The sequence below is a fragment of the Centroberyx affinis genome, unplaced genomic scaffold (genome assembly GCF_046629955.1).
Source record: "Centroberyx affinis isolate AG114_WGS23_722 - 3 ecotype Tasmania unplaced genomic scaffold, CSIRO-AGI_Caff_v1 ptg003710l_1, whole genome shotgun sequence".
NCBI lineage: Eukaryota > Metazoa > Chordata > Actinopteri > Beryciformes > Berycidae > Centroberyx > Centroberyx affinis.
Window position 1 is genome coordinate 10662 of NW_027281600.1, and position 27138 is coordinate 37799.

The 27138-nt window shown below is 42.6% G+C and overlaps 2 protein-coding genes across 9 annotated transcripts in view; both read right to left on the reverse strand.

Annotated features, from left to right (window-relative positions):
• Positions 1-712: 712 nt before the first annotated feature.
• On the reverse strand, positions 713-12733 carry LOC139662119 (ras-related protein Rap-2a-like). Of its 4 annotated transcripts, none has more exons than XM_071540724.1 (3): positions 12665-12724; positions 12411-12538; positions 713-2708 (listed from the first exon to the last, which is right to left on the reverse strand). In XM_071540724.1, exons 1-3 carry the CDS (start codon positions 12722-12724, stop codon positions 2471-2473), a joined length of 426 nt encoding a protein of 141 aa, XP_071396825.1. In that variant the 3' UTR covers positions 713-2470. The 4 variants fall into 4 exon arrangements, with proteins under 4 accessions (XP_071396825.1, XP_071396822.1, XP_071396824.1 ...); XM_071540721.1 differs by having other exon boundaries at positions 12590-12724; XM_071540723.1 differs by having other exon boundaries at positions 12537-12733.
• Positions 12734-15526: 2793 nt separating this feature from the next.
• The window catches only part of LOC139662115 (muscleblind-like protein 2a), a 53995-nt gene continuing 42383 nt past the window's right edge, over positions 15527-27138 (reverse strand). For 2 of the 5 annotated variants that reach the window (XM_071540715.1, XM_071540713.1), the window contains 3 exons: positions 25376-25411; positions 24074-24168; positions 15527-19700 (listed from right to left, as the gene is read on the reverse strand). In XM_071540715.1, the coding sequence (XP_071396816.1) occupies positions 19686-19700; positions 24074-24168; positions 25376-25411 (146 nt within the window). In that variant the 3' untranslated portion in view covers positions 15527-19685. The remainder of the gene's footprint in view (positions 19701-24073; positions 24169-25375; positions 25412-27138) is intronic. The other 3 variants (XM_071540717.1, XM_071540714.1, XM_071540716.1) reach the window with 2 other exon arrangements.

Genomic DNA, 27138 nt, shown 5'->3' on the forward strand with positions numbered 1-27138 from the left:
GTCTGGTGTGTTTCTCAATCACAGAAAAGTAAACTAAACCGATTTACAAATACTTTCTAATAATAATAATGAATAGTATTTGCAAATGTTATGTGGCACAGATCTGCTCTCTAGTATGAATTATTTTAGGTGACACAATCTTATTATGTTTCCATACAATTGCTTTGCTACAATTGGTTCTCTTCATCCAGTCAGATGGAAAATGTTCAAATACCGAGTATCACTTGACTTCACATTTGTTTTCAAGATGGCCACTGGCTAGAGAGAAGCAAGATAGGAAGGAAAATGTTGTTCAGAGTAGTAAATGGGACAACTGAAGACTTGTTTGTAACATGTATATCGTCTAGAACTAGTAGATAGATCTTATATTCTAATCTACTGTTCATTTGTGCAAAATAAATCAAAAGGATCAATGAAAAGTTTCATTCCCATGAGATATCCAACATTCAATAAGTTATACCTATTCTTACAAAATGATTAATAGTACAATATCAAAACAAATTCTGTCCACTTTAAGTCTGCGGTTGATAAAATGGTAACACTTATACAGACCAGATCCTTTATAGTTAGAAATACTGAACCTTTTGTCATTTCTTTCCCAAAAGAATACACAGCATTTTGGAAACTGTATATACGCTAAATCATTGCACTTTATTCATATTCAGCCAACAACAAATGAGCGTGACACATTTGTGCAATAAAGATTTATTTTTTTTGTTGAAAATAAGTGTTTCTGACTGTTGGACCACTAACATATCTGATGTGGTTTAACATAGATGAGCTACACATAGAAAGTTCTGGAGCCTGATGTTAACTTAATATGATGGAGGAAGGCATTTTGTTTTGTCTGTCTTGTCATCATGGTGTGAAGATAGTGTCCAGTACATGGTTATGACTGATTGGTTGATTGATTGGTTGACTCTGTCTCTTTGGGTGAGTTTGATTGTACTCCATGTCAGTGTGACAGTACAACTGAGTCGAAACATGCACACATCATCCACAATGAGCATCTCAACCTTTTGGAACGTGTGAATGAATTCCCCTAATGGTGCAGTCGACTTTTCCTCTATAACATTCATTCATTCATTCATTGTTAGGCAGGCCCACTGTAACATCGGACCACCGATATGACCCCTTCACAGTGGGGTTACCTTCAGACCACGGTCTGATTTGACATCCTTTCAAATACCTTCTGTGTTTGATTGGTCTTGCCTGGCACGAGTTACGCTGTCAAAATGTCCCAAAAGTGCAAAAAACAAGAGCAAAAAGCAAACATGACCAATAAAATCACTGAGAACACTGTAAGTAAACTGCAGTCCTCATTTGAACCGCCAACGCCTCGTTTCCCAAAAGCATTTAGCACTATGATCTTCTCTGTCAATGGCTTTTCAGGTGGTTTTGGCACTATGTTGCCTTTGGGAAACCCAGACAATCTGCTCATGTTAATCAGGAGGATGGTGATGGAGGTGGGGGTCAAGTGCTGCTTTTCTTTAAAGGAAGAATCCACCCTCTGATACTCACACACTGTCATATCATCAGTCTGTGATGTTCAGTACATTCCAGGAGTTATTTTGTGATGAAGTGTTGTAATTTACTTTTTTGGTGTACCCACTTTCCCTCAACCTGCCTCGTCTACTTCTACTGCAGTTAGTGATTTCCTACATTTCCCAGAATGCCTTTTGACTGTGGTGGAGAGGGCAATAGCCACTGTCGCCAACTTAGCAACTTTGTCGCTAGATTTAACAACTTTTCAGACCCTCCTGGCAACTTCACATTTATACAACAAATGTAGCTACTTCTTCTAGGGAATCATGTGAATGCGCTGACTCCCAAAGCGGTTGGCAATAATCAGTACAGCTGAAGCCAATTTGTGCTGCGTGCTTGTCTAATCCAAAGTGGTCTAATGATCACAATGCTCCCCATACACAGTGTAGCCCCTCCCTCCACTGAGAACAGGGGCTGGAGCAAATATATTGATATGCAAATTAGCAAATGACATCATCTGGCAACCTCTAGCAACTTTTCAAGCAGCCAATAGCTACTTTCCTTGGAAGAGAGTTGGCAACACTGGCAATAGTGATAGTGATAGATAGCACAGTAACAGCAAACAGCAAGAAAGTGAGTTTTTCCAGTCGCAGTGTTGCCAGCTCTTGTCCTCTGTTTGATTGTTGAACGTCGGTGCAAAATGGAGTCTAGACAGAAACCCTCGCTCTTTGATTCTGAGGGACCGGCACCAAAACCTGACGTTCACCGTTAATGTTTTAGATAGCTGAAAAATGTTCTGCTATTAAACTCCATTGTTATCCACGGTAATCAGAAAAAAATACACCACAGACAGTGTTAAAGTGTTTTCAGGTGAATTTCCTCCTTTAAACTCCTCCCCCTCGCATCTAGTATCTAAAGGGGCCACATGTGATCCGCCTTCTCACCCGTCGCCCGTCCGAACGGCCCGACTGTCCCGACCGGGCCGCTACTGCAGGCTGCAGGCGGAGCAGCAGGTGTCGCTCCGGTCCGGCAGCGGGCAGAAGTCCATCTGCCGGACGATCTCGGTGAACAGCTCGTCCACCATGGTCTTGCTCTTGGCCGACGTCTCCATGAAGGGGCAGCCCCAGTCCTCGGCCAGCGCCTGGCCCTCGCTGGGGGACACCTCCCGCTCCCCCTCCAGGTCCACCTTGTTGCCCACCAGCACCACCGGCACCTGCTGGTACCTGGTGGAGAGAGGGAGAGAGAGAGAGACAGGGAGAGAGACATAGAGAAAGAAGTGGGGAAAAGAAAATAGAGAGGGGAGAAGAAAGTTATCAATGTCCTGGTATGAAATTTGCGGCCTTATTGCCCTCTGGGTCCACTTTGTCTACTGGTAGAGAGAGAGAGAGAGAGAGAGAGAGAGAGAGAGAGAGAGAGAGAGGAAGATGTGGAAAAAGAAACGGAGAGAGTGAAGAAAAACAATTTTTATAGATGTGAATTTGAAATTTCTCTCCCTCTGGGTCCACTTTATTTCAAACCAAGACTACAGGAACTTCCTGATACCTGAGGGAGATGAGAGGAAGAGAGAGAGAGAGAGAGAGAGAGAGAGAGAGAGAGAGAGAGAGAGGGAGAGAAAGCAGGCAGTGTGAAGAGGGCAAGGAGAAAACGCCATTGCTTTGTGTCTATCCCACACTAAACTGAGAAAGAGCGTGTGTGAGTGCAGTGTTGGCCTACATATTTGTTAGATGCTGAAACAATGGAGGAGTTTGAACAATGCACAATGGCGATCGAGGGAGAAAAACACAGTAACTGTACAGTAGAAGCAGCTTCCCAGGGGGCCAGTCCACCATCAGTCTCTCATCTCAGCAGGCTCGCACAGTCGTATTTATCCATGGTGAAACGCTCATTAGCTTAAGAAAACCTGATAACCGTCTCTTCTGAATCTGGTTGGTCTACACTTCTGGATGTAATCAACCAAACATTTCGTGCTAGTCGTTTTCTAGCGTCACGTCAAGCGATACTATCTCTAATGGCATGCAAAGCTGTACTGTTAATGTCTTGTTTAAACCGCCCCGCTCCCCCCTTTACATCTTGCTATCATGCACTAAGCGTGTCTTAGCGGATCAAAAGCTTTCTTCCCCAACATGTAGCTGACGATTCCAATCCTCTTCCCTCTGAGGCATCGATACAAGGAAACCAGGCTGGGGAGAGTAATGGAAAAGGTTATTGAATAATTGAATAAAGCTAATGCGGCGCGCTCACAAGGGGGAACGCTGCCCTCGTACATTGGAAACAACTATTTTCTACTTCATACTTAGCTATAGCTCCTAGCTATTCCTGCATTTAAGACTCTGCTGTATATCACACCAAATGATATTGATGTTGACCAGATACAATTCAAACTCAAGAGGCTAACAAGGCCTGTTCACACACATAGAATAGTATTGTATGTAAGTTTCAGACCAAAATATTATGTATGTATACAGAATTTTGTAAACAAAGGCCTTAAGATAGCCAATAACTTTCTATTCCATAATGAGTTTTACTTTCATATTAGCATGTGTTAATAAATGTAAACCCCTCCTCCCAAATTTTCGTCTCAGTATGACACCCTTCATGATTTCTGTGATGAAATGACTGAAGACTGTCAGCCACAAAGGGCATATTTTCTCACAACAGGTAATGGAACAATTCAATGCATCTTGGCACGTATCACCTAATAGCCCGGCTATCAGTCATCCCTAAGTGCATTCTGGGCCCGGCTTATTGATCTGCTGGTGCTATTGAGAAATGGGCTCTTATCTACAAATTGGTAGCCTGCTGCCACTGTGCTCAACCGGGAGAAGAGCTGAGGCGCGGAAAAGAGCCGGCCAAGTCTCACTGTGCCGAAGACACGGGGATCTGGGACAGCAGCTGTTGCTGAGGGGGGAGAGCGTCCTTTAACAAGCAACAAGCGACGGCCCTGCTGAAGTGTCTTTGAGCAAGACATGAAGCTGTACCAGCTCCAGGGTCACTGTTCTGTAGCTGAGCCTGACCTCTGACCTCCCTGTGGAGGAGGGAGGGGGGCGAGAGAAAAGAGAATTTCCCTACAGAAATCAATAAAGTATCACATTAGTGTTAGCAGTTAAAGACTCTTCGCCAGAGAGGAAGAACATACTTAAAGACACATTCATGAATTATATTTAAGAAATAATACAACTGAAGAGTTAAGTCAGTGATCGCAAAAATAAGTTTCAATGTTTTTTAATGCACAGCAGCAGCATTTGAAGATACCTTTTACGGTTTGTTTTTGCCAATTTAAGTGCCAGATGGGCGGTGTTTACCACATAGGACAATACAAGTGCCAGAAAGTTTAGACAGTCACAGAGAAGTATTTATAAGTCAATTTGGCATACCTTTCTGTGATTGACAACTTACCTGTCACAATTAAAATGCTCCAGATGTGGTAAACTCCACCCATGTGTTGCTTCAAGTAAGTTAAAACAAACGCTACAAATGTGCCATAGTGCCATATAGGAAATTATTCTAAATAATATGAATAATTCATCACCTAGGTAGTCTACATAAACTGTGCCATTGCGCCTTTGACTCTCTACATACTTCTTAATTCTCAAACAAAGACCACTTGCTCCTTGGTTCATATGCCAAGACTTTCCCACCTTGACATTTCGCCCAAAGGTGCTGCAGTTACAACACACACACACACATGCGCACACACACACACACACATGTACACACAGACACCCAGCTGACCTCAGCAGGACGAGTGTCTCCCATGGCCTGTATGTTTGGAAAACCGGAGTGTGGAGGGTGTGAAGTGTGAACAAGGAAAGCGCCACACAGACAAATGTAATCTGACAGCCTTGCGGGAGAAACTCTATATATAACTACAAAGACACAGGGGGAGCTAGTATCTCTGGAGGGAGGGGGGGGGGGGGGTATGGGCCTTGTTTGTTGCAGCATATCAAACCATCTCACCCTCCACATCAGATGCGCAGAAGCTGCAACCGTGCAACACGGCGCATACAAAAAACTGCCCCATAGGCATTTATAGAACAGAATCGTGCATTGTACACTAACAATTTGAAACTTTTGAACCGCCCGCTTCAGGCAACGCTTCGGGCAACGTTTTGATCGATCAATATGAATTTATGAACAGTCAAGCTCCCAAAATGATCTGCCCTTGTTTCAAATGAAACTGAAAACCGTGAACTTTTTGAAGACTTCCAACACAAAGCCCGGAAAATGATGGCATCTGCGTTACATCACTGTGTTTTGTTACAGCGATAATAAATCCCAGAGCTGCACCTCACACTTGATGCATCACTGTGATATACATCATCACAGTAAAGAACATCCTCAAGGCTATTATGGTTTTTATACAATGGTTACCAACAGGGAGGGAAAAAGTACCAAAATATCCTACTCAAGTAGGCCTAAGTACTGTCACTTTGCTTAAGTTTTACTGAAGAAAAGGTGTGATTTTACCTCTATTTTCGTAAAACCGGTGTAAAATTTGAAAAAAGCAACCAATATAAAATCTAGTCCGAGTAAAAGTTACTGAGATTACTTACGAAAAATACCCCAAAAAGTACAATTTCACAAAAATGCTACTCAATTACAATAATGAGAATAATTGTTATTAGTTACTTCCATCCTTGGTTAACAATGCATAAGTACTGCCTGAAAAGTTTTCTTCAAAGTAGTGCAAAAAACAAGAAAGACTGCTAACTCACTTGTTTACCACAACAGTTGACAGCCATGCATTATGGGAATTATCAGCACGGTTGGAACGCCTCTTTGATCAATCAGATTGCTTGGCTGAAACTACTCACTGTATGAATATGCATTAGAGTAAAACATTTTGGACCGCGTTTTCAAAATAGATGCCAGGGAGAGACGTCACTGTGGATTGTGGAGCAGACAATACCGCCGGGTGACTGTTTAGGAATTCACAGAGAGGCACGCATGCTAAAAAAGCCCCCCCCCCAAAAAAGTCTCTATTGAAGTGTAAAATATTGCTGTAAATCACTTCCACAGCAGCTGAATCCAAATGAAGCCAGGAGGAACAGGGGGATAATGGTACTGAGGGAACCCATGTGCCGAGCTGCCAAGCCCTTAACAGCGGGAAGTGCTGAGCTACAGTTTTGTCAAGTGAAGTCATCTTACACCCACACCTCCAATAGAAGATCTTTGTGAATCCAGCCGCAGGTTTCAGCACATTTGTGTGTCTAGTTTGGGAAAACACAAACTTTTTCACCCACATCATTTAAACAGACAAAGCAGCAAATCCCTTTGGTCTGGTGACTCAAAGGGACAAACAAAAACTTAGAAGGAAAAGCTCCACCTTTGTTGATAGAGTGACTTTTTCTTTTTCTGCTCAACTGAATTTCACATGTGCACTTGTTTGGTGCGTGATTTCAGTGAAGTCTCAGTAAAGAAAGTGAATAAAATGCCTGAAAAACCTGACATCTCTGAGAAAAAAAGACTTCAAACTTTATCTCCTGTCCCGACAAAGCATTGTGGGTACAAAAGCGGACTGCATGTCATTTAAAGGGCATTTATGGGTATCATTTTTGCTGGTATGGAATCTAAACTTGAGTCATGACCTTTGACCTTAAAAAGTAGTTGCTGCTATTTGCCTTTGTGGGGTATTATTCCACACACACACACACACACACACACACACACACACGCACACACATACACACATACAGACACAGAACCAGTGTTTTTAACTCACAAAAGGACGGTCTCTATATTTTCCGCTTAGCTTTGGGTACACAGCCTTATTAAGGCTACCTGCTGTGCTAAATAGCTACAGCAGTGTTCTTACCCCTGTTTTCACAAGCCCCGCAGCACTCACAAACACACGCACGCACACACACACACACACAAACAAACACACATACTAATTACCAAAGAACAGTCAGGCATCTCCAACATGAAGCCCTCCAACCCTGCAGCAGCCTCCATGCTCTCCACATCTGTTGTTAATTAGCGGTTGGAGCAGATCCGCGGTGCGACAGCCCGGCTAACGCATGTAGCCGCTTGTAGAGCCGGACGGCAAAATCACAGAACCTATGGCGCCTACATGGTGTGGAGGCCCAAGGAATGTTGCCGCTGAAGAACAAAGCTGCTGCTACAGCTAATGTTGTCTCTGCAGCGTGTTGGCATCTGGGCTACATGGAGAAGAAAGCGAGGCAACACAATAATAAACCGCAAACATTCCTGTGATAAACAGCAGAGTAAGAGTAAGAGACGGGGCCTGCACGGCAGATGGAGAAGGTCTTTGGAGTCTTTGTTTGTGTTTTGTGTTTTGTGTTTTGTGTTTTTTACGATGAAAGTCCTAACTTAATTTCTATCTTTAATGGTGCAGCCCCCAGGTCTTCCAGATAATCTCATTTTCTGTATTTATGATGCAAACTCAGTTTAATGTAGCCAACAACCCGGAGTGAGGAATTAAAAGGCGGGCTTTGTGCTGATTGGTGCAGCCTCGTTTTAAAGCTGGACTAGGTAACTTTGCACGCTGGTGAGCCCCAATGGCAGCAAGAGGCAACTGTTTGAATGTTGCAGGCTCTAAAACCCAGAAATCATAAAAGTCAGTAAACTACACACTATATTCTAATTTCTTCCTCCTAGTGGCTGGTGGGGTTGAAGGTGGTGAAGAGGTTCAGCTATTGTTGGTGAGTGGAGATTTTTCTGGCCAAAGCGCTTGCTCACTGTTGTTTAGGAGACTAAGAACCTCATTAACTAAAACCTTAGCAGGTGCAAAAACATTCGGTATGTGCAAAGTCAACACCGAGACTTGTGATTGGTTTAAGACAAACTGCTTGACCAGTCAGGGGTTATAGCATTGGTTCTGCACATGCTAAAAGTCTTTGCACTCAATGAAGGCTTCAGTAAATCAGGGCCTAAGTTGTATGTATGTTGTGTGCAAAATGTACAAACCCCTCAGCCTTGAAACATGCTGTAGAAGAGCTGGAAGACATGGAAAGATGGAAGATGGAAATCAGAAGGCACTTGGAGAGCACAGACCTCCACCAATGCTGAACAATTCTCCCACTTGCTGTTACACCTGAAGGCATCATTCCTAACACTTCAATTTTAAGCTAAATTGATTTCTTGACTCTGCAAACATACCCCTTAGGATTTGGATCAATCTCTATGTTTGCGAGTTTCATAGTTATGACAAAAAAACCAAAAAAATCATCCAACCAAAATCGAATCACTTGTTCTTTGGCCCAAGGCTTATTTGTACCCTAAATTTCATGGAAATCTATTCACTGGTTTTTGAGATATCTTGCTGACAGACAACAAATAGCCAAAAACACAAACTCTTTGGTGGAGGTAATTAGGTTGGATTGAAGGGAAAAAATGCTGTGAAACATAAAAGAAGAGGAAATATTGTACATTTAAAGGCATCTCAGTGCTGAACGTGAGAAAAGGATGAACTTTAGAGTGGGCCAGTATGGTGAAAACAGCTGAGTAAGCATAGTTCAGCAAATATGTTAAGTCAGAGCACTTTACTACTTGGACTAATTCACCAAGAAGGAGCACTTTACTTGTGGCTCGTCCTAACTCGCATTTTAACCCAAGCTGGTTTAGCATCTCTCTCCCTCCATATATTCTCTGTTTCCTGATGGCCGACGCTAAAAGCCTGAGGTCAGGAAGTTGCTGTGGACCTAAACCCAAGTGCCCCCTGGGATACGTAGTTTTCGGTCTCCACCCAAGGCCTGATGCTCGCCTCCTGCTATTAGACACAGCATCAGTGCAGCGTGAAAACCGTGCCGAAGTGCTTTGAACGCGCCGCCCTCCCGGGTCGATACAACATAAACTTTTACATCCAAGCGAAGAGATTATTAGATTATGAGGAGGGCTACACCCAGATGTTGTTTTGACAACCTGCAACTGACACAGCGTTTATTTGGTTATTCTGTGAGGTGCTGGAGTCAAGGGTTTCTGTAGTTAAGGGGGATTTGCCTGTGGCCAACTACACTACATAATCACAGAAGATCCAGTATTTCAGAGATAGTGTTGTGTCCCAGCAGTAAAAGACTAAACTGCAGTTAAACTGTGCAAAAATGATTAAAACCCACGTGATAAACGGCACAAAATTTCACCTCAACAGAATCCATCAGCTCCAGCTAATTACAGAGATAATGACAGTGTATGGATTCAGTGATTGTACAAAGTGAGAAATGAGCAGAACGCATTGTGAGTGCAGTAATATACTCACAGGAAAAGTCTACTATAGGGTCATTATATATGTATAATATGTACTATATGTATAAGTATATGGGTAATTTAGGTTTTTGTGGGGGACAGCTAACTTGCTAACAGTCTTTTTTGAGGCCTGTTAGTATTATACAATTACACAGCAAATTTTCCAGCGTTAATAAGTGTTGATTTTTCAGTGACACTTATTTGGTGTTGGCAAGTGTTGATTGGAGAGTTGTAGAGCTGATATGGCTCTGGGGTAGCTGTTCAAAACTATCTAAAAGTGTTAAATTGACTCTAATTAATGGGTGTGGACTTACAGAAACAGTGGCATAGAATTGCACTCTCAGATCATGACAGACTAACAAACATACAAATGAGATTGATTTGGTTCAGCATCTAAAAATACACTGTTAGGATGGAAATCTACCAGTTTGGGATAAGTGTGGTACTTGGGTAAAGTGTATTTCCTGCTTCGCACCGCACCTCCCCATGTGTATCTATAGGAGAACATGGTAAAGGTGATAGTGGGCTGGTCTTGTCTGATGCAGGGGGATCTCATGGCTTCCTGCCACCTGCACTGCCACACAGCAACAGAACCTATACCATCTAACTTCTTTCCCATGCTTCCCCTGCGTTTATACGACTCGCTAATGGAGGCCTGATGTCTTCTTGGCTTCCAACCCAACACAATCCCATTAAGTTCTGGTGAGTGGGCACATGCTATATCTCAGTGTGGCGCTTGTTGCTGCTGCTGGCTCAGCAAGAAGCTTCTGAGGAGGGAGGCTGACCTCCTGGAGACAGCTAATGGAGACCAGGAGCTGGTGCTGCTTGTTTCATTAAGGATAGACACCCAAAAGATGCAGTAGACCTGTGTGTGTGTGCCAGCTAGGCCTATTCATACCATTCATAAATAACTTGATATCAATGGAAAGCACCTATCCGCACTGTATGTTTTTGGTTTCATGTAAAGCACTTTGTGATAATTCTGGATGTTAAAAGCACTCTATAAAAAAAGATGTGGCTGTGGATCAAGCTTCTCACAACATGCAACATAAGAGTTTTACACTCAAGAAGTAAATATGTCAAGTTGTGGTGCAGCAGGGGCGTAGCTATGAATTATGGGCCCTGTGCACAGGAGGTGACTCTGGGCCCCCCTCCACTTTCCTCTAATCCCCTCACCACCATTACTCCATCTATGACAAACATCTATATCTACCCAAACACACCACCTACACAAATTCATTTACTGATTAATTATCGGACACATCCCTAAATGAAATGATACATTTTGGGTGTGACCCTGATAGCGCTAATTGGCTGTCATAACCAAACTTTCACCAGCAGCTCCAAAATCTCCAAAATCTGTCTAAGGATTACAATTTTGTTTTAGTCTGCACAGGAAAATCCTAGGGAAATTTGTATTCCTGCTTGCTCCAGTTTTCCGCAGATAACACGCCAGTTGCTGTGTCATATTTTTGAGAACGTTTTGTTTGTTTGCAGTTTTGTAGATTTCAGCCAAACCCCCCGTTTCAAAACCAGAGCAGTGTGAAATAAAATATGAAATATTTATAAATGCACACTTAAGGACCACAAAGGGCATTTTAGTGCAGACACTTTAGCGGCCCCTCCCTCACCTCGGGGCCCTGGGTATCCTTTATCATCTGAAAAAAAAAGCCACAAAAAAAAAAAGCCCCCCCCTCCAGTTTAAACTGTCAGGCTGCAGAATAACCTCCCAGCCTCATAGTGTCATTTCACATCCAAAGTAAGGGAAGCACTGAGCCAAAAACATCAATGTGTCACTACTCACTACCCAAAACTCACTGTAACTCCATACTGCACTGTAACTCCAGTGGGGGAAGTGACACTCCTGAAGGAAAGATCTCTGCTTTTATTCCGCTCTCTTGCAGCCAGGTTTGTGAGATGAGCTCAGTGGATCTGTTGAGTAATGGACTGGTCTGATCAAAGCCATTCAGGGTTAGTCATGTGAGAGAGAGAGAGAGAGAGGGAGAGGGAGAGAGAGAGAGAGAGAACATCAAAACCAGTGAGAGTTCAGCGGGGTTGATATATGACAGGTGAGCCGCAGCTGGGCTCTTATGAGGAACATATGAGCTGGATTCACATAAAGACAACATCTTCGCACGAGGCTCCGGGGCAGAGAGAGAGAGAGAGAGAGAGAGAAGAGATGGAGAGAAAGAGGAAGAGCAGATGGGAGGTTTAGCTCTGTGAGATGATTTGAGGTTTGGGTCCAAGTGTAAGACAATACGCACTGGGTCCTTTGGTGGTTCTCCAAGTGCGGCTCAGGGACCTCCAGGGGCCCTTGAACGGTTCCAGGGGGGACTCCAGCAAAATGAGGAATAGTTTAATTTCACTATTTCACTATTATGTAGTTCACTAGAAATGACCCCAATTCGAAAATGTATAAAAATGACTATTGTAATAATGACTTTCACTCTAACTACTATTCCCGGCATAGACAGTTGTACAATTCAATACTAAATCAACCACAACTTCCCATATCGATGTTCTTGGTGCAAAATCTTATCAAATGGGGGTTCGTGGCCCTTTTAATTTCTAAATTGGGTAATAAACCTCTTTGGTGCTATGATTCAGACCACACACACACACACACACACACACACACACACACACACACACACACACACACCCTAATACAGAAGGTTATTCAGTTGTTCCACCCGATAATGAAGTTACCTCTCCCTCACCTTTTGACCCTGATGATCTGATCTCTCATGGGCTTGATGTCCTGAAAACTTTGCTGGTTGACCAGGCTGTAGACCAGGATGAAGCCTTGGCCGTTCCTGATGTAAAGATCCCTCATAGAGGCGAACTGCTCCGTGCCGGCAGTGTCCAGGATCTCCAGCACCGACGGAGAGGAGTCCACCTCGATCTCTTTGCGGTAGAAATCTTCAATAGTCGGGTCGTACTTCTCTATAAATGTCCCGGTGACAAACTGGACCGTCAGAGCGGACTTCCCCACCCCGCCGCTACCGAGCACCACCACCTTATACTCCCGCATGGCGCACCAGTCTGGCTAAATCCAGCATGCAGAAAACAAAGTCCTCAGCAATGGATAAAGGAAACGCATCCCCATGCACAGTTGCCTTGCATAGACTCAGACTACCGGCATGACACAGTAATAGCCTACGGTAAATGAGACGCTCTTGTCTTTGTAGGCGGGCAGACGAGGTGATCCTGGAGCATTTAGCCCTGAGATGCACAGCTACAGCCCCTACTGAAATATTCCCACGCTATCTTGAAGGGACACCATTCCAGAGGCATCCATAATGCAATAAGGCGTCGGTGTAGCAAAAATAAGACTGGCTATTATTAGAAATCACTAGATGGCACATGTTTTCACGTACCTACAAATAGAAGGCTAAAGCTGCATCTCTCTGTACAGTGGAGTACAGTACAGTTGAAGGCAAAGAGCCTATTTATCCTTAATGAGACAACAGCGCTGGGGATCCACGCCTCTGGAGTCGGTGCATCCAGTGGATGTTACTACAAATAGTCCTGAAATATATGGGGGGTGATTCATGCCACGGAGAAACAGCAGGAGGAGGAGAAGCAGCTTTGTCGCAACTAAGCTACTAGGAGAGGCATCATCATCATGGAAACTAAATTACTAGAAGCATTGTCATTGTCAGCATTGCAACTGTGTTTTTGTTTTTTTGTTTTTTAAGATTTACTTTAGGCATTTTTATGCTTTACTGATAGCGACAGTGTGAGACAGGAAGGTATGGGAGAGAGAGAGGGACATGCAGCAAATGACCGCAGGCCAGATTCAAGCCCGGATCACTGCGGGAAGGACTGAGCCTTATGGTACACACTCTACTCGATGAGCCAATAGTTTGGTTTAATATCAGCTAGATTGAAACAAATGAACTATAATAGTTGAGGTGAAGTGTTTGACTGTTAATCATTTCATTTTGATGGAAATTTGTCAAAACACATTTGAAATGAATTTGCATCATGAGCACAAATTGCATACATTTACATTTATTCAATCAATTTATTTTAGGTCTATTTGAGTCAATTTCATAAATGAGAATTAATTTAAGTTAGAATTACTTAATTTCAGTTTAGTAGAGATTTGTCATACAATTGAAATGCACAAACCTTGCAAATAGACCAAAATATTTTTTGAGTGAACTGCAATGATGTATTATGTGCTATGGATGTCATTGTAAATTGCCTACATACACATTTAATTTATCTGCAATTTTCTGCTGTGATTGCTCTCTCATTTTAAAGGCTTTAGCAGTGTCACACTTCATAGTTAAGACATGTTTTCAGATAAGACTTGTTCCAGTTCCAGTTAAAAAGGCACTGTCTCTTTAAGCCATGGTGCCATGCCAGCCAATCGTATGACAGTTGATAATGATTTTGACTCTGCACTCATGTTCCCTTTATTTCAAAATGGGAACATGAGTACAGGGTTATCCAAGATAACTACATCCAAGTTTGACAAATCAAGACGCAACCTGCGAGATAGCTGGATGAGGATTAGCAAATTAATTCCAACAGGCTGACATCATATTAGCCTGGATTAATTACGCTACGTAGAAAAAACAGGCCCCTGCTATCGTCACCATAGAAACTAAGCTATTACCACAGTGAGATTGGGTAAAACTTAAATTTAAAAAAGACTGTAGCAAATATAGTCTACATTTAATAATTGCAGGTATTATCATTTTGAAAAAGATGACATCATGTACATGGTCATTATTAGGTTTGGAATGTGAGTGGGAGAATTAACAATTTTTGACAAATTATTGGTGTATTTAGGCTCGATTAATTTGGATATTAAGAGACTAACCAGAGAAGACAGTAAAGTAAAGCTGGGAAAATGCCACAGGGAACACCTAACTAATGGCTATAGCAACAATCCTTAACAGTAACATTATGTTTCTCAGATGGCAGCGGTTATCCATACATTTATTCAATGTGCTGCGTCACAGCAAAACTTAAGGTGTAAGGAAAGTCTGCCATCATAACCACTGCTATTTCTCCACAAGTCAAAGCAAGCATGTGTCTTATTAAAGCCATTCAAAATAGTGGCATTGATCACCCCTCATACACTGTACTCCATTAAATGTTCCACTGCACTAAGTAGCCTAATATTGAAAAGATTTAATGGAAATGAAAGTTTGCATCACCCATTAAAGCCACAGTCAATTCATGTTTAAGATTGGCAAAACTCTACTTCTCAAACAGAGCTTGGCCATACTCAAATACAACTATTTACAGTATTCAGTAGCCTTAACAACTAGTCATAAGTCACTATGCATTTGAGTCTACTGACCATAGATGTAAAAGTTGTTCTAATACCCCTGCGAGCTGCTACAGAATATAATATGCTTTTTAATCTCTTGTATGGAGGCCTCCTGTATACGTTTAGGGAGGTGGTTCCCAAAGTGGGGTTCAGGGTCCACTGCTGGTCATTGGGGTGGTTCCAGGGCATCCCCAAGTAAAATGAGGACTATTCTAATTTCACTCCCTGGATGTTAGCAAAATGAGAGAATATATATGGATGAATGCTTTGATCAGATTTGACCATCTACACTGTTCACCTCATCTACAGTACAGAGAGTTACAGAATATAATCCTGTCCCATATCTGTAGGTATATATCAAACAACAAATATGTATTTGGGGGTCCTTGATATGAAAAAGCTTTAGGGTCTGCAAATATTGCTGACTGCACTTTCCCCCTTTTCTCCTTGATGCAGCAGAACTGTGACTGTGACTGTATATGGGACAAAAACTTCACCTTAAGTAAGAACATTAAAGGTCCACACGTGAAGAAATTCCTTTAATTTTCTTTATTTCTTTCTTTCAATAGATTTTACACTATCTTGCTGGAACCAAAGAAACATTTGACTATAGAAACATAAAATAGCACAAAATATATGCAAAAAGAAAACATTTAAATTGATTACATTGAAACTATAAATCCAATGAGGGTCTTGTTGTCAATTTACGATTTGTTTTTGTCTTTACATTGTAGGTAGGATACACTGCAACAATGATGGCACAGGCAGTCACAATTCATAACCTGCAGTCCCCAGTGTAGTGCCCTCTACTGGCTAAAGCTGTCAATAACAAGCTGCGGGTTGGGTTTCCCAGAAGACCTTGCCTGCTAAAAGCATCTTTGTTCCATTGTAAGGTAATGGGACAAAAATGATCTCAGTACAGATTTGGGAAACCGTGGCCCTAACCAGGCATATAGACCAATGACTGCTCACTGTGTTGCAGTCAATCCTTTTGGCCTTGCAATGAGAACCTAAAACGTTTAAAAAAAGAAAACATATTTTAGATATAAAGATATATATTTGAAATGAAACTGAGAAGTCATTTGAGAAGAGAGACCAGTTGTACAGTCTTTCTTTAATATATTTCTTAAGAGCTCTTAAAAACGTAAAACCTTAAGCACGATGGACTCAAGATAAGGCAAAGTGTTTGGATAAGCTGAGTCTGCTCAGTTGACCAACTGCTCAGAAAGTGCTTATATTTTCTCTTTTCTTTTTTTTTTTTACCATCAGTCAGTCATTGCCAACACATTTCAAAAAACATTACATCTCAAGAGGATTCCATACACAAGGGCATTGTGGGTCACCAAATGAGGACATTTTGTGTACAGACATTTTTTTCTGTTTTTCAACTAGAAACATTCAGTACGTTATCATTTAGTAAGAAAAAAAATATTTTTTTTTCCCATGCAAGATGCTCAATTAAAATATTTACCGGTAGTAACTGGTTGTGATTGATAAACAGAATTACTGTACTACTAGGGTGCAGTAACCTCTAAACCCTTATGGAAATTAAAAACAGATGACATCTTTAAACAATATGAAAAGTGCAATCCTTAACTCTAGTGATACATACGCCTCGAATAAAATGTCTCAGTGTGGAACCATGAGGTCCTTTGTCAGGGGAAGTTGTACATCTGAACTTATTAATTTATAGATTATTTAGTTCTTTTATATATATAATCTATGTAACATTGATGACTTTATATCTATTTAAGTGTTACAGTTACAGCTCTATAGAGGCTGTTATTTGCTAATGAAAATATTAGGTCATTGTCATAATCTCAATGAAGAATAAGAAATGTTCATATCTTCTTTACAATCTACCTTGTGTACAGTGTTCTAGCAAAAAGAAAAAAAAATCAACTTAACAATGTCATTTACAAAAATACCGAACTTTAGTAATTGCAACTTTTGGTTGCCACAGCAACAACTTAATATTGTTATGAAATACTATTATACTAGAGTGAAAAGTACATCTTTTTTGAAATTTTCTTCTCTTTTTTTTTGGTAAAATGTCATCTATACAATAAACATTTTTTTTTTCAACAACACAAGCAACTCTATAGCTATGCTCATTACTGCAACACCATGATCCGAGTCGATGAGAAGGCAAGAAAGATCCAGTAGCTTTCTATTGGTGGATTCATTTTTTTTAAATCCCACCCCCTGTTCTTGTGCGACTTCTCATTCACTGACCTGACTGGTTAGACCTTGAAGTGACCAACCGTGCAGAAACGCAGCACAGCTCAATAAATTACATTCATTTCAAAATAGAATAGTTTACAACATTGTTTTGACTAAAATTTGACCAAGAGTAACATAAGATAAATTACAACAAAATATAACTTTTACCACCGTCCACAATCAAATATTACATACAAACCGTAATGCATGTGAGGAAAACCAAAGTGAATGAAACCAAAATGAGAACTTAAGAGCGAAGCCCTGTGCCGCACCCTTAGTTCAACCGAGGGTATGATTGTGGATTGTCTATGTTAATCAAGCACCATGAAAATACATCAGACTTTTGATAGGAGAATGGAAAATGAGATTGTTTAGTATCACATGAGTTAAAACACGCGTTCATAAAAACACATTAGCAAATAATAAGAGGGTTGGTCTAAAACGATATAATAACAGGTTTTTTACGATCTTGGCTAAAAACAACTGATTGTTCTGGAGGTGGGGGGGCGGGGCGGGGCGGGGCGGGACGGGACGGGGCGGGGTGGGGGGGGGGGTCCAAACATACCTTGATAGTACACACAACACAAACTTTAAATAACTTTGAATACATTTCTAGAACCATGAATATAAACTCTCAAAATAAGAGACACTTTACATACATTACACAGTTTACAATACATTTGTTTTTTTTCTGAATGTCTCACTCACGTTCCTCATGTAAACTACTCAAACCATGGTAAGAAACGATGGTACACCGTGAAAGTCACCAAACATTCTACAAAGCTATTTTGATTTGTCGTTTTTGTTTTTGTCTCTTTTCGTTTTTATCGAGTTAGATAAAGTCACTTGTGATGTTGATGGACAGTTAACTAGAAAACTGTGTCGGGACTCCGATAACGGTACGTGAAATGTGATGCCGCTCCCAAAAAGTCCATGCCGCTTTTGACAGCTTTCGCGTTAACCGACCAGCGTGTGTGTTGATGTTCGTGACTTTTAAAGTGATACACTCCGGATGCATGTGGTGGTGTGTATGAGCATTTTTTAGGCACTTCTACAGTTTTCTCAAATGGAACAGGATTATCGGTGATAGCAGGGTCGGACAGGACAACCGGCGGTCACAGATAGCCCTCCAGTCAAAGTTCAAGTCATCTTTTGCTTGACGAGGATCGTCAAATGCACCGTTTTGTGTGAGTCTTAGCACTTAAATCCCCCCCCCTCCCCGAAACCGTCCTGCCAGGCCTGGTGGTGTCGTCGCCTGGCAGACCCCCCTGCTTGAAGTCCCAGTCTGCCGGCAGACCATCAGTCTCCAGAAACATACTTGAACACACACACGCACGCGCACACACACACGCACACACACAAGGCTTGGTATGTCTGGAACTAACCCACAAGCTTTATTAAGCCCTTGGCACAGACTCGAGCCTTTAGGCTTTTCGGTAATGGCCACTACTATCTTCTCCCAACACTGAGCACCGTCCTCCCCTGTCCCAACCACATGCACAAATCCACACACCATCTATCCCACCGCTCCTAAACAGAAAACTGAACCCAGCACCAAAACAAATAAAATCGGATAGGGGGGATGGGTGGGGGTCTTATTTGCTTTCCGAGCAACTCGGGCAATGGGAGAACAAAACAAAACAAAAAGCATTTCGCTGGATGTTAGAATGTGCAGGTCGATTCCACCAATCAGCTCCCACCGGTTTGCGAAGACGACGTCAGTTTGGCGAGATGTTTCCAGCGACGGAACGTTGGCAGGGGCTGCAGAGGATGAGCTTTATCATGGCATCTTTTACCGGTGGTTGGGGGGGAAGCGGAGGGGCCGCGGCGGGAAAACCCTCGCAAGGACAGCCGCATTAAGAAAACATGAGCCTGTCTGCCCCGAGGACAGTCGGCTTTGCAGGGAGAAAAAAAGCGAAAGACCGCGAAAAACAAAAACCCTCTAGCTCGCCATCTCTTGAAAGCGCCGAGTGCGTTGGTGCGGTTGTGCACGGGTTTTCTGTGACTCTTCCTGTTTTACATCTATCACCCACTCTGACGGTAAGCACTATATTTCTCATATGGTGCAAATCAAGCATCTCTTCTTCTTTTTTTTACTACCAAGGGGATGAACGTTGTGCAGAGGTTTTTAAAACAAATATGAAAAGAGAGGGGACCCACGGTACTTTGAGAGAACAATTTGTTAAAATGACCTCACCGTCTCTATCGTGTGTCGGCTATGTATGTAGTACTGTACATAAGAATATTTTTGAAGTTTTTTCATGTTAATAGGTTTTTTTTTGTCTAGCAATACATATATATCTTTTTTTTTCTGTGTGTATGTTACACCGGCACTGCAGTTCTTATGGTTAAATTGTAGTGTTACACTCTTAGCATGCAGGTTGCTGGACCTCTATGGGAGAGGTAAGGTAGTATTTACAGAGGGACTGTTTTGGGTTTCCTAGTGCAGCTTCATGACACTCCGTTCCTTTCCTGATGCTTACTTCAGGATGATCTGGAGGAGGGAGAGAGGGAGAGAGAGAGAGAGAGAGGAAAGAGAGAACACAAGGAGAGATAACTTTAATTCACCTGTCAAAGGGAAACGTTCCTTAATTCACTAAGAAGCCATTCCGATCAGAAGTTTATGTAATGTAATGTAACGTAAAATCTGCATTGCCATGGTTCGATACACACTCTTGTGATGGTGCATTTCAACTGAACGAGACAAACAAAATAAACAATGAGCTAACATGATACTGAGGCTAACTGATAAATACATGGAATATACTCTGTATTTCTAATGCATGTGGTGTCTGCTTCAGACCTGGGTCAAATCCTTACTAAAGGGTTTGTAAATCCTTTTTTGGGTTTCTTTTAGGCACCAGATGGATGGGGTTTACCGCATAGGACAATACAATGTGTGCCAGAAAGTTTAGACAATCACAGGGAAATGTTTGCCAATTAGTCAATTAACAGTTTCTGTGACACCATCGGAGTTGTCTAGATGCAGTAAACCCCACCCATCTGCTGCTTTGTGCTGATAAGAGCAAATGCTAACAATTATTTACAAATAGCATTTGACCCAGGTCTGTTCACCGCTGCATGTCGTCTCTTCAGAGGAAAAAGACTAATCTGCCACAAGAGAGAGAGAAAGCGAGACACAGAGAGAGAGAGACAGAGAGAGAGATGAGTCTACAGGGGGGTGAGACAGGTAGAGGAGCTGCTGGCTGCCATCACGATGTTGCCACTGGCAGCAAGCCACCGCAGAACAAAGCAGCATGGCGCTTGTTAATGGCCAATGCCAGCAAAGGACAGAAGCCACTGGTCGCATCACACATCACAGAAGGTCGTCACAGTCAGAGTGTGTGTGATGTGCAGAAAGTCAGCTCCGCGGTTCAGTACAGAAATAGGAGAAAATATTATTTGCACATACATTTTTTGGTTCGGTTTGGGTGCCAGATGGGTGGGATTTGCCAGATAAGACAGTACACCCCACCCATCTGGCACTACAGGTGGGTAAAAACTAATGCTGAGAGTTATTTGCAAATACTATTTGTCCAGGATCTGGTGCAGTAATACCAGCAGCATGTTCCAGTGACACATACATGGGATAAAAAGGCAGCCCTGAAACAAGTGAGGGAGATAGCACTCGCAACAGTTAGATGGCAGATACTGATGATGTGGCTGGCTGAGTAACAAAGTGTGGTCGAAAACATAGTGGAAACACAGAGCGTACTGGACAATGGACAATTATGGTTTGAAAAATTTTAGATTTTCCATAGATTAATCATCAGATTGTGATTTTGAATGTATTGGATTTTGATGACTCAGTCTGTTAATAGTAATAAGAATAATAGTGTATAATAGTAATTCAGTGTCTTGATCAAAACCACTTTAGCAGGGCAGTTGCTTACTGTCAGGTCCTCCAATTAAAGAGCAGTATCCCTGTCTTATTCTTTCAAAATTTCAACAATCTATTTTCTCATCACTTCACTGCCAAACCTGATAACCTATGACCAACAATGCATGTACAGTAATGGCTGGAGATTGCTGTGGTGTGTATGTACTTGCGTATTCAGACAGTAGAGGGCACTACAACTTAACAATCTGTCCAGCGAGACCTGTGACGTTGTCGGAGAGGCTAACACTGTTAGCTTGGTTAATATGACCTGGGACATGGAACGGCGTGATTGGCTACTCCCTGTATTGTCAAAATGACAGACCAGGCTGATCAGAAGGTCATGGACTCTAATTAAGCAGACAAGAACCTTATCGGCCCGCTGAGCCCCTCGACATGACTGCAACGTCCTGCCCTCTGTGTGTGTGTGTGTATAAACCAGTGTTTCTCCTGTAGTTTCTTTTATTGGATTGAAAAGACCTTTGAAACAGCATTTAACAGCATTTAGACCTTGTGACTCTAAAACTCTCCATTGAAATGTGAAGGTCTTTTGAGTCAGAGTGGCCTCTATGGCCTCTCCTTTAGAGTAGGGGGCCCTATTCAATGATAGAAAAAAAAAACACTGGTGCCAACACAAATGTTACAAAAGAGGAACAAGATTTACAACAGCACACCATGCCCATTTAATCCTCTTCACTATGTTCCACGCAGTTTGACATGGCTCAGGATATAGGTGTGAGGAGCCAGGTAACAGCTAGGGAGATGCTAATGGTTGATGCTAACCAGCTAGCATCAGCAGAAACTCAGTGCCTGGGAGCTAACATTTTGGGGAGAGGCTGTTTTCAGCAAAAACAATGAAGTAGATGATTAACAATAATGGTCCGGGTTTTTATTCTCAAATAGATAGGATGGGGATGAGGAGGTAGTCTGTAGTCGAAGGGCCTTGTGCTGTATGCAGCACAGCTGGTCATTTAAGGTGTTTACTGTGTCCTAGCAGGAAGGATCTTTAGTCGTGGAGACAGAGAGAGAGAGAGAGAGAGAGAGAGAGAGAAAGAGAGGGAGAGAGAGATGAGCAGACAGAGAGAGAGAGAGAGAGAGAGAGAGGAGGAGAGAGAGGGAGAGGGACAGACGGAGACAGACAGAGCGAGGGGCTGACGTCAGTGTTTCTCCAGCTCTTGTCCCACATGCATTTTTAAAGAGCAGCTCTGCTTCCTGCTGCTACTGCTGCTGCATGCCAATTACAGGAAGAGATGGTGACTCACAGGAAGTGCACGCACCGGCAGCCTGCGAGGGGCAATAAAGCACGAGGTATCTGGCTGCTGTCTTCCTTAATGATGAGAGGGGAGGTCTCGGGGAAACGTTTTCACATTTGAGGAAACGAGGCCAAAGGGGAACGTGGCACCGTCATACAGCATGAAGCACACAGCAGGATTAAAATCAATTCACTCGCAATTAGCGATTCAGAATTTAAAATGAACCTGTTATTCCTTGGCAACTGAGACAGTCCTTGCTCAGGTATTTCATTCAAGATAGGATATTTGAGGCTTTTTTTAAAAAAGGATTTGAAAGAGAATCCAATTCCTAAAATTGTTTATGAATTGAAAATGAATTGACCCGACCCTGGTGCCTTCATACAGGAAGAAGAATGACCCTGAACCCTAACATGGTTTCTTAAGGAGAAGAGAGCTGGAACTGCAAAATAACTGATTTTCTCTGTACAGTGAGGCTAAAGGACACCTTATGAAGTAAGGCAGTAAGAATCTAGCACTACACATCAAACAGAAAAGAGGTGACACAAAAAGGGATGAAACTAAGGGATTTTTGTCTCTAATAATAATAATAATGCATTTTACTTCTAACACACTTTTCTAAAGAAAATCTCAAACTGCCTCTATTCAGGTGTCTTGAATGTCCAAACCATTTCCACTTACTTACTATTGTGGGCAATTTGGGTCTGAAAATGATGGGCTTGTGGACAAGTGAAATTTTCACCTGTGGACACACCGCTCCCCTCATCTGTTCTGTGTGTACAGCAGAGCCCTCGAGGACCATCTATGTAGAACTGGAAGGAAAAAGATTGCCAGCTGCGTGTGGCCAGAGGGCCGCCATTGTGCTGTGATTTCCAGGTTTAAAATGGGGCACATATGCGTCACTCTGGCATTCGGGCTCGGCCCCACTTCCCCGGCTCCCGCTGACACACAGCGACGGGAGAGCTGGCTATCAGAGGCCATTTTTAGACGGCCCCTCTGATCTTTTTCCCTGTCTCTGCTTCACCCTGACAAGCGCAGCCCAGAAACTGTTTCCTCACGTGATTTATTTGCCCCTTTTATCCCGCAACCAGGAAGAGGCAAGAAGGTGAAACCGGGAGGAGTGAATGCAGGACAGGATCCAACATGGCGCCTGTGAGACTGTTACAGACCGGCTGGAACTGCTGTGGTTTGCTGCAGTAATTGTCTTTACGTATGCGCGTGTGCGTGTGTGTGTTTGCGCGCGTGAATGCGTGTATGTTTGCACGGCACACAAGCAATACAGATGACGCCCCTGCTGCAGATGGAGAGGCTTATTCGACAACAACGAGAAAGTGGAAAATAAAACTTAAAACAGAACATGCAAAACAAAACCAGGAAGTAGTGCAACACAACACAACTACTACTTTTGCAAATGTGGGAGCTCTGAAGAAGTGCTTGTTGGAGTGGCTGGCGGGGCTCTGGCAGCGCTCGCAGAAAATGTACGGCATTTTGCAAGAAATACAATACAAACAGTACTGTACTGGCGCTGACTCGCTCAGGTAGCCCCTTGCTACAGATTCTCGGGAAAACACCCACTCACAGGCTTTTCATGCCAGTGTGAGCTCGCCCGGTGCAGGCGGATGGATGTGGAGGGCCGGGCGTGGGCTAAGGCTCAGCTGCAGGTTAGCGCAGCTCACTATTAAGGCAGTACTTATTCAGAGCTCCGGGGACTGATGAAAGAAAGCTTTAAAAGGAGCAAACCTGATTGGCTGGTGCTGTTGCTGCGTAGGGGACACTTGTGGCAGGAGTTGTTGCTGCAGAGACAGTAGCAGGCGTAGCACTGTACATCATTGGGACTTTTTTTGAGGGTGGGAGAAGGGAGGTGGGGGAGGGGAGAGGGAGGAGGAGGAGGAGGAGGAGGGGGGAGGGAAGGAGGTGGAAGCAATGGACAGGTAGGTGGAGCATTATGGTAACCATGGCAACAGTTGTGGTTTGTGTGTTTCGACGGTATCATTTGTTGTTGTTGTTGTTGTTGTTGTTGTTGTTGTTGTTGTTGGTGGTGGTGGAGGTGGAGGTGGTGGACGTTACAGAGAGCCAGCAAGCCATCGTTAGGGTTACACCGGCAGATGGCATGCAACCATTCACAATGCAAAGCAAGGAAGAAAGAAAGAAAGAAAGAAAGAAAAAGAGAGCATGGGAGAAAAAAATAACAAAAAAAACAAGAGGAGAGAAGCTGATTACAATCACAAGTAAGGAAATTTAGACGGAAAATCAGTTTGCTGTTTTTCCCAGAGAAGTTGAGGAGCACAAGAGACGAATTTCAATGAATCGATTGCCGAGTTTTTTGGCAGTGGGAATTTTGACTTTTTCACTGCCATTTAATCTAAAGGTATCTAGTCGAAGACACCAAAAACATGCAACTCTGTCAAGATCAGACAACAGAGATGACTTCATGTACATCAAATTGAGTCAAAACCATTAGTTTTGTTCAGTGTTTCTACCATCGACTAGTGTATCACCTGTCGATTACCCGATTACCATTCCCATCCCTTGTTAGCAGAGACAAAAGCTCTAGCAAGGAGGTTCAAATACTTTCTCTGGGAAACTGATTTAAATTTCCTGATCAACACAGCACAGCAAACAGACAATATCTAGCCTACAGCTGAAGGACAGATAAGTTTAGGAGTACAGTCTGCAGTATCTTGACCACACTAATGACATTTTAATCATTAATACACTGGGTATTAGCAAGAAAAAAGGTAAATAAGAAAACAAAAAGTTCAAGGCCCAACTGAAAGCCAACTCCTTTCAGGTGATACAAAGTGGACATGAAATGTGTGTTTCAGATCAATATCACAGCCTCACCGGGCTAAAGGCATGGACAGTTGGCTCAACTGGAAAACTGAATTTCTTACAGCACATTTTGAAACGTTTCATCACAGACACAAACAAGAGATGACCTTTTGTGTCACCTGCAAGGGCTGCGGATGTCGCCCACTCATCCCCCCCGACCCCATCTATATCAAAGAGTGTGTGAGAGAACAAGGGAAGGTCAGAACCTACCAAGACTGCTAGCAGGAGTCATGCACAAGACTGACCCTGTGTGGCCATGCAGTGGAGAGAGAGAGAGAGAGAGAGAGAGAGAGAGGGAGAGAGAAAGAGAGAAATGGGTTAATTGAGAGGGAGGAGAACAACAAGGTTAGACAAGGCAAAAAAAGCTTGGAGATTTACTGTTAAAACCAACATGCCCAGTTGATAAGAGTCACAAGCTCAGCTGCTACTGTTACAGCGGTGCGGTCAGCCACTTGTGGATGCCATACAGTGAGTAGAGGACTTCTATACAGTATTAGTGGTACAATATTGTTTTACATACAGTTGCAGCCAAATTAAACACAAAGCAAACTGATGTATCTGATCTGAGATTTTGTGGCCAGGTTCAGCATGCTGCACAGCTGCTTAAATAGGTTTATTGGTCAGAAATATAGAAATGATGGATAATCAATCACCATGCTACACATTTTTACACATTTTAGATTACTCCACTGCATATTATTCATTCAAATGCGACCTGATCCACCAGCAGCCAAAATCAACTTTTAACACTTGACTGCTTGGAAAAAAAAAGATTTTGAATGCATTTTCAAAATTTCTTGGACATGTATACTTTTAAATGGCCACATGAACGCAATTAAATGGCTGCAACTAGTACATTTGTGTAATGCAAGACTAATTTTGACTGATACATTGATTTTGATTTGAGTGTGGGAGTGTACAGTACTGTGACACATATTACAAATGAGTCATTTCCAGGAAAAGAGATAGAAGACTAAGTGGGGAGTTTGACAGAGACAAGAGTAGTTAGGGGCTGGAAGTTGAGGAGGTTATAGAGCCGAACAGCAGCATCATGCAATGTCAGCACAACGATCTCCACACGCTTCCCGCCACATCTGGGTCGAATAGTATTTGCAAATGGTTCTTGGAATTTGTTTTAACCTGCTTAGACTAGCAGATGGGTGGGGTTTACTGCATTGGAACAATTCAGATAAGTTGCCAGTCACATAAAAATATTACATTAACCTTCAAACACTCTCCTGTGATTGTCTAACATTGTCGGCACTCATTGTTTTGCCCTATGTGGGGGGATACCCCACCCATCTGGCACTCCAAGCAGATTAAAACAAACGCTAAGAATTATTTGCAAACACGACTTTGACCCGGGGCTGCTTCCCACACAGATACAGAGAGAGAGAGGGAGGGATGGATGGAGGGAGGTAGAGGGGCTGTCAGGCATCACACACCACAGAGAGACAAAAAGAGGAGGTAGAGAGATGGAGGGAGCGGGGGATAGGAGTCTCATCCTCGTGACTCAACGCGGCCAGAGGCTAATGCATTAGCTGCAGTTAACTCATTTAGTAGGTAACCCGAGGGGGCCCAAGCTACTGTTAGTTTCTATGCGTGAAATAGACAGCGAGAGCATTTTGTTTGGAGGGGGCAGCAGCACAGAACTAAAGGGGAATACGGGAACAGGCCTGAATTAATATGGGAAAACTGGAACAAAATCACTTTTTTAAAATGGGATTTCTTTCCAATATCGATGTCTGTCAAGAGAGATTAAATAGACGCCGAATAGGCTGACTTTGCTCACAAAATGAACCATTATTTTCTTCAAAACGATTATAGTTTTTCTTCATGTTCATGTTTTTTTCCCCAAATTGGAACCTAAACCTGGTTCTAAATACCTTTCTGTTGCATACAACCTGGCTCGTTCTGCTCCTCTTTATGCCTGGGAGTTAGAACGGCAGGTGTATCATAGCCAGGTGGCGATA

Bases quoted from the DNA above. Each gene is read 5' to 3' on its own strand.
- LOC139662119 (XM_071540720.1), bottom strand. From the start codon at position 12,724: ATGCGGGAGTATAAGGTGGTGGTGCTCGGTAGCGGCGGGGTGGGGAAG. The intron at 2,709-12,410 runs GTGAGGGAGAGG...TCTCTCCACCAG, and splicing joins CAGATCATCAGGGTCAAAAG to GTACCAGCAGGTGCCGGTGG.